General features: G+C 44.3%; 1 protein-coding gene across 1 annotated transcript; it reads left to right on the forward strand.

Moving 5' to 3' along the window:
• Positions 1-123: 123 nt before the first annotated feature.
• On the forward strand, positions 124-12,098 carry LOC311503989 (ubiquitin carboxyl-terminal hydrolase 31-like; the record flags this gene model as incomplete). The annotated part of the gene is made up of 16 exons (XM_084566930.1): positions 124-663; positions 4,417-4,554; positions 4,750-4,838; positions 6,472-6,564; positions 6,799-6,934; positions 7,083-7,233; positions 7,440-7,620; positions 7,708-7,819; positions 7,912-8,006; positions 8,582-8,659; positions 8,827-8,956; positions 9,184-9,303; positions 9,387-9,612; positions 9,701-9,859; positions 9,951-10,103; positions 10,197-12,098. The coding sequence occupies 16 exons, from the start codon at positions 124-126 to the stop codon at positions 11,732-11,734; spliced, it is 3,939 nt and encodes a 1,312-aa protein (XP_084423056.1). The 3' UTR covers positions 11,735-12,098.
• Positions 12,099-12,620: the final 522 nt, after the last annotated feature.

Here is a 12,620-nt window from a genome sequence, read left to right on the forward strand (position 1 = left end):
TGCCCAGGCCTTGCGTAAAACATAAAGTGAGCGAGCTGTCACCGCACAGCGATGAGACGATGCTCTGAAACGGGGGCCCTTCTCTGGAATTAAAACAAGCGGGGACATCCATCAAGACCGACCATGTCGAAAGTTGTCAGCAACAAGGAGAAGAAATCCTTCAGCAAGAAGCTGTTCAGGAGGAGCTCGGTGCGCTCCGTGGGGAGCTTTATGAACAGAGTTCTCCGGACTCTCTCGACTCTGTCTCATTTCGGCACCGAGGAACAGGCCGCCGAGGACGAGAAGGACGATGCAACTTTGCTCCCGAGCACCACAGGAGGGTCAGTGCCGTCCGACGACAGCGACTGCGGGGTCATTTTCACCTTCGGGGACAAAGTTCCGGGCGTCGCCGGACTCAAGAACCACGGCAACACCTGCTTCATGAACGCTATCTTGCAGTGCCTGAGCAACACGGAGCTCTTCGCCGAGTACCTGGCCCTGGAGCAGTTCAAAGGAGCAGAGACGACCGGCAGCAACGACAAGGCCAAGTCTAACGGGGTGCTGGTGCAGAAGAAGGGGTGCCTCCAGCAGCAGAAGTCGGGGGAAGTGACCGAGCAGCTGTCCGGTCTGGTTCGAGCGCTGTGGACCTTCGAGTACACGCCTCAGCACAGCAGAGACTTCAAGGTAGGCTGCGGGTCAGGGAGGAGGGCTCTCACATGGATGTCCCTAAAGTTTGAAAAAATAGTGACCATAAACCCAAGTTAGTTTTAGAATAGACTACAAGTAATGTGTTATTAGTGCAGATGGAAAAATAGAAATGGGCACCCTGCAGCCATAGTTATACCTCTAATGTAAAGTGAACTTGTGCAAGAAACATGTCTCTTACAAAATCCAACCTTTTTAATTCATAAATGAGTATGACGACTATAAATCCAGGCTTTCTTTCAAAAGGCTAAAAACTCAGATGCAGTGATGGATGACTTTACTTGTCAGTGAGCTTTGAAAGTTCAAATGATTCTGTCTCCGATTCTCTGCTGCAAAATATGCCACCGTAAAGTCATTTCTGCATTTGATCAAGGATGAACGGCTTACGCAACACTTGTACATACAAACAGGCTTTTATAACAGAATAAATCCCAGTGAAACAGGCAAAGTCAGGGTCCACAGATTAACAGTTTTAAAAGTTTGCTTTAGCTGCTCAACTGAGAAGTTTTATCATCTCACCTCTTTGACCTGCATCCCAGAACTGAAAAAGTTTGCCTGTCACAAACACAAACCGGGGCAGGTCTTTTTTTTTTCTTTTTTTTGTATCTGATAACCTATTTTTCAAAAAGTTCAACATACAAAATGGAGAGAAACTGAACTGAACAAGGCCATTCTTTATTCTTGACGTGTTACTATTTCGGTCCATTTTTTCCCCCCCAGCTTGGTTTCCAGCCAGAGAACAAACAGTCTGATTGGATATAGATTGTTCTCATCAGTTTGAGAGGCATTGAACTGGATAGGGAAATAAAGTGCTGGCAGAGAGTATTTATAAATCTCTGTATGTAATTTGTAAGGAACTATAGTGTTTTTATTCTAATTAATGTGATTATGGCAAGCGGAAATGTGGCCTTCTTTTCTAATATCTAAAAAAAAAAAATGAATATTTGGACAGATTGTAAGTAACCCTACTTCAAACTATCTCTTCATACTGTTGCCAAATTTTGCATTCCCCTCCCCAACATATATATCACAACCCTAAACGCAGTAAATTGAACTTTAGCAAAGCAGACTATTTTTCATGGTTAGTGCATTACAGCTCAGTGTGCACATGTGACCGCCTCGGACCACAATCTGAGCCTAAACTGAGAGCACTTAAAGATCATTAGGGAGACATCGGTAATAAGAACTCAGGGGAATTATCCGCTGTGTCTCAGAATCCATTTTCTCTCGTTTATGTTGCTCTGCGCCATCCAAACTGCCTATAAGAGCACCATCTATACAAACTCTCGTGTCCTATGGTACCAATGTGAAAAACAAGTTATGTCATAGCAGACATCAAGAAGGAATAATCATGCTTAAAGTGTCACGTGTACATTCATATTTGACCCTGTAGGTTACAGATGGTAGCAACAAATGCATTTTAATACAACAGGCCACAGAATGCTGAGAGCAGCAAAAGTGAAACAATAACTGGCCTTTTTCTATCCTCCTGTGAGCAACTGTGAGCGGATTTTGTGCTGCACACAGTCCGTGAAAAGCAGGGCGTATGCACTGAAAGTAATTGGTTGCCTCGCCGAGAGGGCGCAGCCTGTCGCTCGCAGCTCTTCATCTAACAGCTCACTGTTGATTTAATTGTGGCTAAACAGACATTTATTTAAAGGGGAACTACTGTTTTTTACAACCTGGACCTTATTTCTGGCATAAAATACAATCTTTTACTCACCCATATAACTTTTGTGTAATTCATTATATTTAGATCTGCGTATATCCATATAGTGGGAGTGACTGGGGAACCGAAACGCAGCCTCTAAATAACGCAGTATCTGCCCGAAACTCGTTCATTTCACCAATATTTTGTTATCGTACGCTAGTGCTATTCCCCGTTGAGTCTGGAGTTGGCTGTTATCATCATCCAGGGGTCTGTAGATTGACCTACAGACTCCTGGATGATGTCATCTCTGAGTGCTGTGTGCACCCGTGACGGTCGGCTTGTTTAAATGTAATTTGCTACTGCTGTGGTTCGTCCGCAACCTCAGAATCGGAAAAATATTCAGCCATGTTGCAAAAAACTAGCAGTAGAAAATTACAGGTAAACAATCCAACCGTTGCGGGTGCGCGTGGCGCTCAGAGATGACATCATCCAGGTCAGAAGACAGAAGAAGATGATACAGTTATGTGTTATTTAGAGGCTGCATTGCGGTGCCCTAGTCACTCCCACTATACAGATATATGCAGATCTAAATATCTCCTGAACAACTACAAATTACACCAAAGTTATATGGGTGAGTAAACGATCGTATTTTATGCCAGAAATAAGGTCCAGGTTGTAAAAAACAGTAGTTCCCCTTTAAATGATTTTTTTTTTCAAGATTGCCCTTTCATATTCCACATATACCTATGAAACTTTATGCGCCAATTTTAAGCACTTTGCTTACCAGGAAGAATATCAGACAAGCCTGGGAAAGCTGTTGTATAATGTCTAATAGGCGGTTTAGACAGCGCAGAGCATACGCAGACCCTAGCACCGTAGCTGATGTGCGCGCAGACCGCAAGAGCTGTGATTGTTCCGCTTGGTAGTAGCTTGTTTCTGCTTCAGTATTTCCGGCTGCTTCTCCATCTCCGCAATTTTTGAATTGATTGCTTTGGATCAATAAAGGTGGAACACATAGAGGAAAAGGTTAACTGAGGAGGCTGGGAGATACAAACGTTTGTATGACTCGCCTTCTGTGAAATTTCGGGCGAAAGTTTCAGTTGCCATGGTTGAAAATGAAGCAGGAAGTAGAAACAATATTTAAAAAAGACACAGCGCAGACTAGAGTTTGGGTGGGTTGTTACAGGGCGAGCCAGACTGACGACTGAGCGCACAAGTATAAATGGCTTGCACCAACGTTGGCTATGGCGTCCATGTCCAGCGGCACTCTAAATGAGCCTTAACCCTATGGCTCTTGAAGATGTTTGCTATGTATGACGAAATAACCCATCTGATGTGACTGAGATTACAATCCTTTATTTCTGCTATAATAAATTGGTGGCATGCCCCTTTAAATGATAATAATGCTTGACAGCATCTGGCCAGATGAATTAGCCAGCACGTTGAAGTGTTTTCCTTTCCCCTGTTTTCTGTGTTTTCTATCTTTATGCCTATTACGATGTCACCCCACCAGAAAATTAGAACCAAAAATACACACACACAGCATAGCAGTTCAAAGGACACACTATTTTTGTGTGCTGTTTCAGAGATATGTTTAGACAATGAATCATTAATATGCGCTCAGATCTACTTTCACAAGCACCGCTTCACTTCAAGAGAACCTCTGTGGTCAGGCTGGCGTTTTTTTCTTCTTTCTTTGTACCACATTCTGTACAAAACTAATAAAGTGAGGAGGCCTGCCCCATAGGAGAGGATGAGAAGGTGCACGTGCTCGCTCCCCTCACGTCTTCGTCCTTGAGTGACATGTGATAGCCAGTGAGTAGGGGTGACTTCACAGCTGCCAGCCCGGGCGGCTCTGTAGAGTACACACTGTTGTCATCTCCAGCGGCTCCAGCCTCCGTCCTTCTCCCTGCCCCAGCTGCATCTCCGCTGACCTTTAAGATTATGCTGATCATCGCCCTGGTCAAACGCGCTGAATATTTTATGATCATGTAATGTTGAAAACGGACGTGGTGCTCATTGCACTACAGGTCCATCCACTAAAACCCCGATTTGTTGGTGCTGCTGTCGTTTGGCTGCAGAATGTGGTGTCGAAGAGCGCACTTCAGTTCAGGGGTAACTCCCAGCACGACGCCCAGGAATTCCTCCTCTGGCTGCTCGACAGGGTTCATGAAGACCTCAACCAGATCATCAACCCTGACAGCAGACCTCCCAGGAAGGTAAACTTTAAAAGCTTTAAAATACAGTTAGATGTCACAACACATCATAGAGAAACTAGTATACAGCTAATATTTCTGAACATCTTTTATATTTTAATTGAATGCCACACCTTTAATGTTTCCAGCTGATCAATATTGTTGTCTGCTGCTGCCTTTAAACATTGTTAAATCTATTATTGTCTCATTTATTTCAAGCCTCCAGTAGAAGAAGAAACTGTCCCTGAAGGATCTCCACTACCAGCACCTGGCTCTTTCGTACAGGAACTGTTTCAGGCACAATACAGGTGAAGTTAGCTTTATCTCTAGTAGTTACACACTTACCATTATGTTGACGTTGCTATTTGTACATCAGTCAGCCACAACATTAATAACACTGACAGGAGAAGTGAATGACATTGACCATCTTGTGGATGTGGATGTTACTTAGACATGTAGCACCCACCTATACTAGACCAGGCACCCCCACCCCATAGCAATGACACTCCTTGATTTCAGCAGCCATCCCCAGCAGGATGCAGCCTGACACAGACACACACACAAAAACGCTTTAGGAACAACTAAAAAAACATGAAGAACAGCACAAGGTGTTGACCTTGTTGGCTGATACCCAAGAACATAGAGTTGCAATAATAACGAGAGAGAGATTAATGTGGAGCTAAGAGTCTTTGTGTGTTTTTATGGCAACTGTGTTGAAAGTTTGGACGACACATGAACACATTAAATACAACTTTGTAACTTTGGTCATGTGATAAATATACACATTGATACGTCCCACCTGAGCTAGTGTAAAAGGAAGCAAAATAAACCCTGATGTTTTTTTGTTGCTAAGACATCTATTGTCTTAGCAACCCTATTGACAACAGAGATAAAACTGCATAGAAAAAAGGATGGAGCAAATCTGCAGGAAGCTCAATACTCCACAGCACTTGTAGTGTATGGGACAACTATATCAGGCCTACCAATTCAACTCGTTGCCTTCATCAGCGTCAGCAGTGGATGGAGTGAATCTAACATAGCCCCATTCCAGTGAGTTATAAAACAAAACAACCAAAAGAAAGCAAGCTTGATGAAGTGTGTGCAGGTGGGCAAGTAGCTGCAGAACATGTTTTTGTACCACTAGTGAGCAGGTCCAAAGAAATGAATCATGTGCAGGTAGCCACTAGCAAAGTGATTGCAGAATACAAGAAGAAAACATGTAACTGCTAGTAAGTGATTACAAAAATGAGAGGCTCAGAGGCGAGCCGCTCTCGGGGCTTCCTTTTAAACCTGGTGCAGAAATTGCTGCAGCTTGATTGGAGCAAGGCTCCGGGTCCATCAGTCACGTTGTTAGGTGGGTAGGGAGACAAGCATGGGCACCAGAACTGGGCAGGAGCTTGCACATGTCAGTTTGCGCATGTGAAACAGATTCGAAAGGAGTTAACCCAGAAGGACGGCCATAACAAAGACTGATCACAAATTGGGATTTGGATTAGGATGTTTGTGCACAACAATAATTTATAAATGATCAGCTTTACCACAGTGCAGTTCATAGTTGTGGTCATTATAGCACTGGAAGTTAATTTTGTATTCCACAAATTCCATAGGAATAGTGAAACATTTTGCTAACTAGGTAAAAAAAAAAAGGTAGCTTTAAAACAGGACATCAATTTGGATTAGGATTAGGAATATTTCTTGGTCATTCTTTCATCACAGCAAAAATAGTAGCCACCACAAAATTATAATTTCCTTTTATGCCTCAGTTTTTGTACTGATTACACAATTACATAAGGAAATTTGTTAATTAGGACATTTACCAGTGCAGATCTTTTTAGTTTTAGAGAAAGCAATTCAAATTTACTTCCTAAGTCTATTTCTTTCAAATGTTATGATACCAGACCCTGAGCTGTATTCTCATACTCTCCTCCTGTCTGCGCCCAGGTCCTCCTTGACCTGCCCTCACTGCCAGAAACAGAGCAACACCTTTGATCCTTTCCTCTGCATCTCACTGCCAATCCCGGTACCTCACACACGGTAAGGTGACTCCACGTACAGTTCATGAGTAAGACGATGACTGTCCCTGCATCCCAAAATTTCACTGAGACAAGATCCGGTCTGAACCCGGCGTTAAAAAGAGTGTCAAAGACAAACACCGCGAAAGATGTGACAGGGGAAAGCTAAAATTAGTCGACGCTGTCTATTTTTGAAACATCAGTCCAGCCGTGGTTATGAAACAGCCAATTAATTTTGGTCTTTCTGTGTTTGCAGGCCCCTGTATGTGACAGTGGTGTACCAAGGAAAGTGCTCCCACTGTATGAGAGTCGGTGTGGCCGTGCCTCTCTCTGGCACCGTGTCCAGGTTGAGGCAAGCCGTGGCCCAAGAGACCAAAATCCCTAACCAACAGGTGCTGGCTCGCTTAAAACGTCCCGTTTTTAAGGCCTTTAATGTATCAAAATTAAGAGGATTTAAGATGGGATTTAATGTGATGTCTTGTGGGACTTACTCTCAGCAGCTCATTGGACGGAATGTTTTGGTTCCCTGTCTCTGCTCAGATTGTCCTCACTGAAATGTACTTTGACGGCTTTCACCGCTCCTTCTGTGATGACGACGACGACCTCGAGATCATCCAGGAGAGCGACTCCATCTTTGCCTTCGAGACGCCTGAGCTGTTCAGACCGGAGCAGATCCGCTCCAAGCGAGGCGGTACAGCATCCTGTTCATTCCCCAAAAATTAGTTTAACTCCAGGAGGAGCTGAGATCAGATTAGAAATTGATTATGATTGGGGAAAACCTTTTCAGGAAGCTGCTTTACTGACCAGCGTGTTGGTTTCATTTTTCAAGTAGCTTGCAGGGGAGTGTGCGGTTTTAACTTTCTTCTTTTTTCCTTTGATTGTATGTGTTTGTTTCAGGGAGCCCACATGCTAATCTCAACCAGAACAACTTGAAGTACGGCACCGATAATAACAGGATATCCACGCAAATACAAGAGCCTCCAACACCGCCGCAGAGCCCCAACAAGAACAGCGGGCAGGCTGAGAAGATCGTCCTGTTGGTGTGCAACAGGGCCTGCGCGGGACAGCAAGGACGCAGGTACTTCAATGGACGGCAGTGTGCAGGAATTTTAACCAGCTAAACCACGTGTGTATTAAAACTTCAATGTTTTTGTAATTCCTGCAGGTTCGGTAATCCATTTATTCTATATTTGGAGCGCACGGTGACATGGGACATTCTGCAGAAAGAGATCCTGGAGAAGATGAAGCATCTTTTGCGCCCTGGAGTTCTTGTGCAGGTACATCATCTTTTTAAAATGTACATCCGGATAATTCTTTAATCGCATTCATGTGTTAAGTTTAATAATGTCTTATCCCTGATGGGTTTTAGGTAGGGCCCTTCACTTTGCGTGTGGTAGGAGTGGTTGGAATCACTTACCTCTTGCCTCAGGAGGAGCAGCCGCTCTGCCATCCCTCTGTGGAGAGGTAATCACTACTTTTCACCACTAGGGAGCAGTGTTATCTCATTTGAATTACCATTACATAAATCCTTCAGTGATCACTTGATTGTGATGGAAGAGCTTCTCCGGCGGTATTGATGTCAGGATATCTCCTGAGATGTGTAATAGCTTGTCTGGTTTTTGCTATAGATTTTCTTCTAAGAAGGTGTTGACCTCTGGGGTGGCTGTATGGCTTTATTTAAAAAAAAAAAAAAATGAAAAGAATTAGAAGAAAAATCAGTTCCAGTTCCTACATATTTAAACAAGAAACTCTCCACTGTCCTTAATTAAAGTTTGGCATTATATAACACTGTTTTTCTCTAGCTTAGACTTAGCTAAGACTTTAAACATATGTACAGTGTGTGCCTTTAGGTTTTATAAGACTTAAAACTATCTAATATAACATATCTGCTGTACATTATACTATAGTAGTGGATGGTAGTGGCAATCTAAACTTTAAATATTCAGTGTATCCTCGGATCATTCTAAATTACATGTCAATGTCAGTTTCTTGTGTAACACTGAAAACATAATGTGTGTTCCTGTTTTCATTTTCTGCAGAGCATACAAGTCCTGTGGTCCCGGAGGACCACCTCATGTCAAAATCGTTGTGGAATGGGACAAGGAGACGAAAGACTAGTACGTGAGAGACTCAAACATACACCTAATTGAGCTCAGATGTGTTGAGGTGTTATGTCTCCTCTCAGAACCATGTGTACTCTTGCAAACCCTGTGCACATAGCAACAGTGATTGTGTTGAGTTTCTGTGCGATTCCACTGTGACTTGTGCCGTGTTACGCCCACAGTCTGTTCAAAAGGACTGAGGATGAATACATCCCAGATGCTGAAAGTGTGCGTCAAGTAAAGGAGCAGCATCTGCAGCCTCAGACCTGCTCGCTGGCTCAGTGCTTTCAACTCTACACCAAAGAGGAACAGGTAGGATGCAGCTGGTATCATGTAGGCTGCGTGATACCAGGTGAGAATATCACTAATACCGAATCCATATTTGGATTAAAAAGATAATTGTTCAGTTAAGGGTATCACAATGAGTTTTTCAGCTTGTTAAACTATATCATATTACTACAAACTACACAGAAAATACCACCAATTGAAATGTTTTATTATGAAAACCTGAGCTGAAGTTTTTTTCACATTCATTTCAGCTTGCACCTGACGATGCATGGCGATGTCCTCACTGTAAGCAACTTCAGCAGGGAAGCATCAAACTCAGTCTGTGGACGCTGCCAGACATCCTCATACTTCACCTGAAACGCTTTAGACAGGTACCAGTGCAGATGAAATAAAAAGACATCTTTTCATATTACTGTAGAAGGTTAAAATCACCATACATGTATTGCATCTTCAGGATGGGGATCGACGGATGAAGATGCAGAACATGGTGAAGTTCCCGCTGACGGGCATGGACATGGCTCCACATATGGTGAAGAGGAGCCAAAGCAGCTGGAGTCTCCCCTCCCACTGGTCGCCGTGGAGACGGCCTTATGGGATGGGCCGTGATCCGGAGGACTACCTTTATGACCTATACGCAGTGTGTAACCATCATGGGACCATGCAGGGAGGACATTACACAGGTAATGAAGTTGCATAGACAACGCGTAACATATGGTGTGTTAAGTGCTTTTCTTTTCATATAATTTTTTTTTGCCTTGTGACTTGCAGCTCACTGCAAGAACTCCATTGATGGACAGTGGTATTGCTTTGATGATAGCGATGTGAATCCCATATCTGAAGATGACGTCTGCAAGCAGACTGCTTACATCTTGTTTTATCAAAGACGTGCCACAATCCCATCATGGTCTGCCAACAGTTCTGTGGGAGGTAATTTGTAATGATAGTACGGCTCTTATATTTAAATGTTCTGCATTCAGTTTGTTATAAATGTTTAACCAATGTCTCTCGTGCTCTTTAGGATCCACCAGCTCCTCCTTGTGTGAGCACTGGATTAGCCGGCTGATGGGAAGCCGTCCACCTAGCCAAGCCTCATCTGGTTCCTCCAGACGCACCTCACTGGCCTCCCTCTCTGAGTCTGCTGAGTTTACTGGTGAACGGAGCGAGGACGATGGTGAAAAACATTCATTCAAAAAGCACGAACTTTCTTTGTCGTTTCTTTTGAAGGTGTCTTAATTAATCTAACATTGATCTTCCTGCCATGCAGGCATTTCTAATCGACCAGCAGTGAGAGGCATGCAAAGGCAAACATTCTCTTCAAGATCTTCCATTGCCAGCCCACTAGTGCTGAGTGAAAATGGCACAAAACCATCCTGGCCACACTCGGCTAAGCTCCAACTCCGCTCCAACTCACCTTCACGCTTTTCCCTGGAGTCCCACTCCTCCTCGCCGACACTGGAGAGGATAGGGGAGGTGGTTGATAACAAGCTGTCAGCCTCGTGTTTCACTGGGTCACCTAAGCCAGAGAAACTGTCAGGGGGCAAGTCGGCCCTCACCACTTTGGACAGTAATGCAGGCAGTAAGAGGCTGACAGAGCAGGTACACTCCAAGGCTGTGGCACAGACAGAGCAGAGGAGCTCAATTCAGCCAGGGGATAACAACAATGCAGTCACATCTACTGAACAGGTCAGTCCTCGACACGGAGTCGCTGCAAAGGAGCCCAAACAAAGAAATGGGACTGCAGATGGTCCCGCTGTGAAAAGAACCTCAGCCAAGACTGGCATAGAGAGTGAAAGGAGTCCCAAGAAACGTCCTGCCACCTCCTCAACGTCATCCAGCTCTCTCTCTCCTGCATCTCCAGCCATCGACAAGTCACCATCTCGAACACAGTCCAAGGGTGCAGCATCAGCATCAAACCCTAAGGACAAAAGTGATGCACCACTTAAAAATAGCAGGGGTGCTTCCTCAAGAACGGCAACTCCCTCCAAGAAAGGGTCATCCCAAACCTCAGAGATATTACATCTGGACTCAGCCCTGCAGAAGAAGAGTGGTTCTCCAGGATTACAGAGCTCACACCCTCAGAGGAAAACATCACCCAGAGCGGGAGGCGAAAAAAGCTCAGCCTCAGGAAGGACTAAAGCAGCAGACAGGAGCGCTAGCCGTGATTCCTCACGGACCAATGCAGTATCTGAGAGGAAAGTAAACCATGGAGGTCCTCCCTCCAGGTTGAGTTCTGCTAGTAAGGGAGATGGTAGGCCAGGCAGACCTGCGGAAAACAGGGCAGCAGGTCGAAGCTCAAGCAGCAGCTCGTCCATGGCTAGTCTCCGATCCTCAAGTGTAGGTGTTTCCTCTGCAAGTGCAGCTCCACCATCAAGGGGACCTCGAAGGAACAGTAAGACAGAGGACAAAGGTTTGTCCTTCTTTAAAACAGCTCTGAGGCCCAAAGAGACCCGCAAACCAAGTGATAGTGGGAAAGCAGGGGTGGGAGAGTCTAAAAGAAGTCCAGAGGATGGTGGTGGGGATGCAGCCAGGGAGGGAATCCCAAATGGTGCGGGCAAAAAGAACGTGGCTTCAGAGGCCCAGACTAATGCGACCACAGCCAAAGACAAGGAATCCTCTAAAGCTTCAGTTGCAGCAAAGCATTCACTGCTGCCCTCCACAAAGTCTAAAGTCTCTGCAGCAGAAACCAACAGCCAATCTTCTGCCACTGCAAAGGACCCTTCAAAGAAAGAGCCTGCTAAAAAGACGTTACAGTCCAGGAAGATCCCCATCACTTCTTCACAAACTAGCCAGAGATCCAAGTGACTGAGGGTCTGACAACAATCTCTCTTGTGCAGCTCTGAGGTGTTTTAACCATCAAACTAGACTAGGTGTCCGAACAACTTTGAAGCACCTGTAGCTTTTCAGTGTACACTGAATACCAGCTGCCATATTGGACACTTCCTGTCCACCTTGTTAAATAGCTATTTAGGAATGGATTTTAACAAAGCACTTTGTATGGATTGCATTGATTTTGAGGATTATTATACTGTATTGTAAATAAGCATGGACATGTATTGAAATTATTGCCTTGTTCTGTCTGTAGCATTGTTGGGAGAAAGACGTCTTAGCAGGAGGAGGAAATAAAAGTCACTTTGCACAAGAAGGAAAGAGGATATAAATGGTGGAAAGAAACTCTTGAGACACATCAAACGTGGACTGCTCAGTCACCAAGGGAAGTTTACCGGCAATTTTTAACATGCTGATCCAGTGAAGTATTTTCAACAATCTTTATGTACAGCTCTCCTTCAATACCGAGAGCCATATGTCAACAACAAACGTCAGTGCCTCAGATAATCATAGAGAAGTATTTAATCTAAATTGTATAACTGCAGGTGTTGGTAAATTTGTAACTCAATTTTAATATTTATTTAGCACTGAAAATGTAATTTCAAGTCAAACACAATTACGCCTATTTAACCTGAACTGCTGTTTACATATGCTCCTTAATGTAATAATCCTGCAACAGCCTTTAACATTTTTTGTCCAGCCAAAATCTGACTGTCATCGAGAGGCCGAGGAGAAGTGCAGGGATGAAGCATGTGTCGCTGGCGTTGAACGTCTGGAGACCCCGGTTTAAAGCGGTTCTTGCGACGTTTGTGTTTTATTTAACGGCCCCTCAGACGGCCTCCCACCCGTCACCACCTCTGCC

Source organism: Chelon labrosus, assembly GCF_963514085.1.
Source record: "Chelon labrosus genome assembly, chromosome: 19".
Classification (NCBI taxonomy): domain Eukaryota; kingdom Metazoa; phylum Chordata; class Actinopteri; order Mugiliformes; family Mugilidae; genus Chelon; species Chelon labrosus.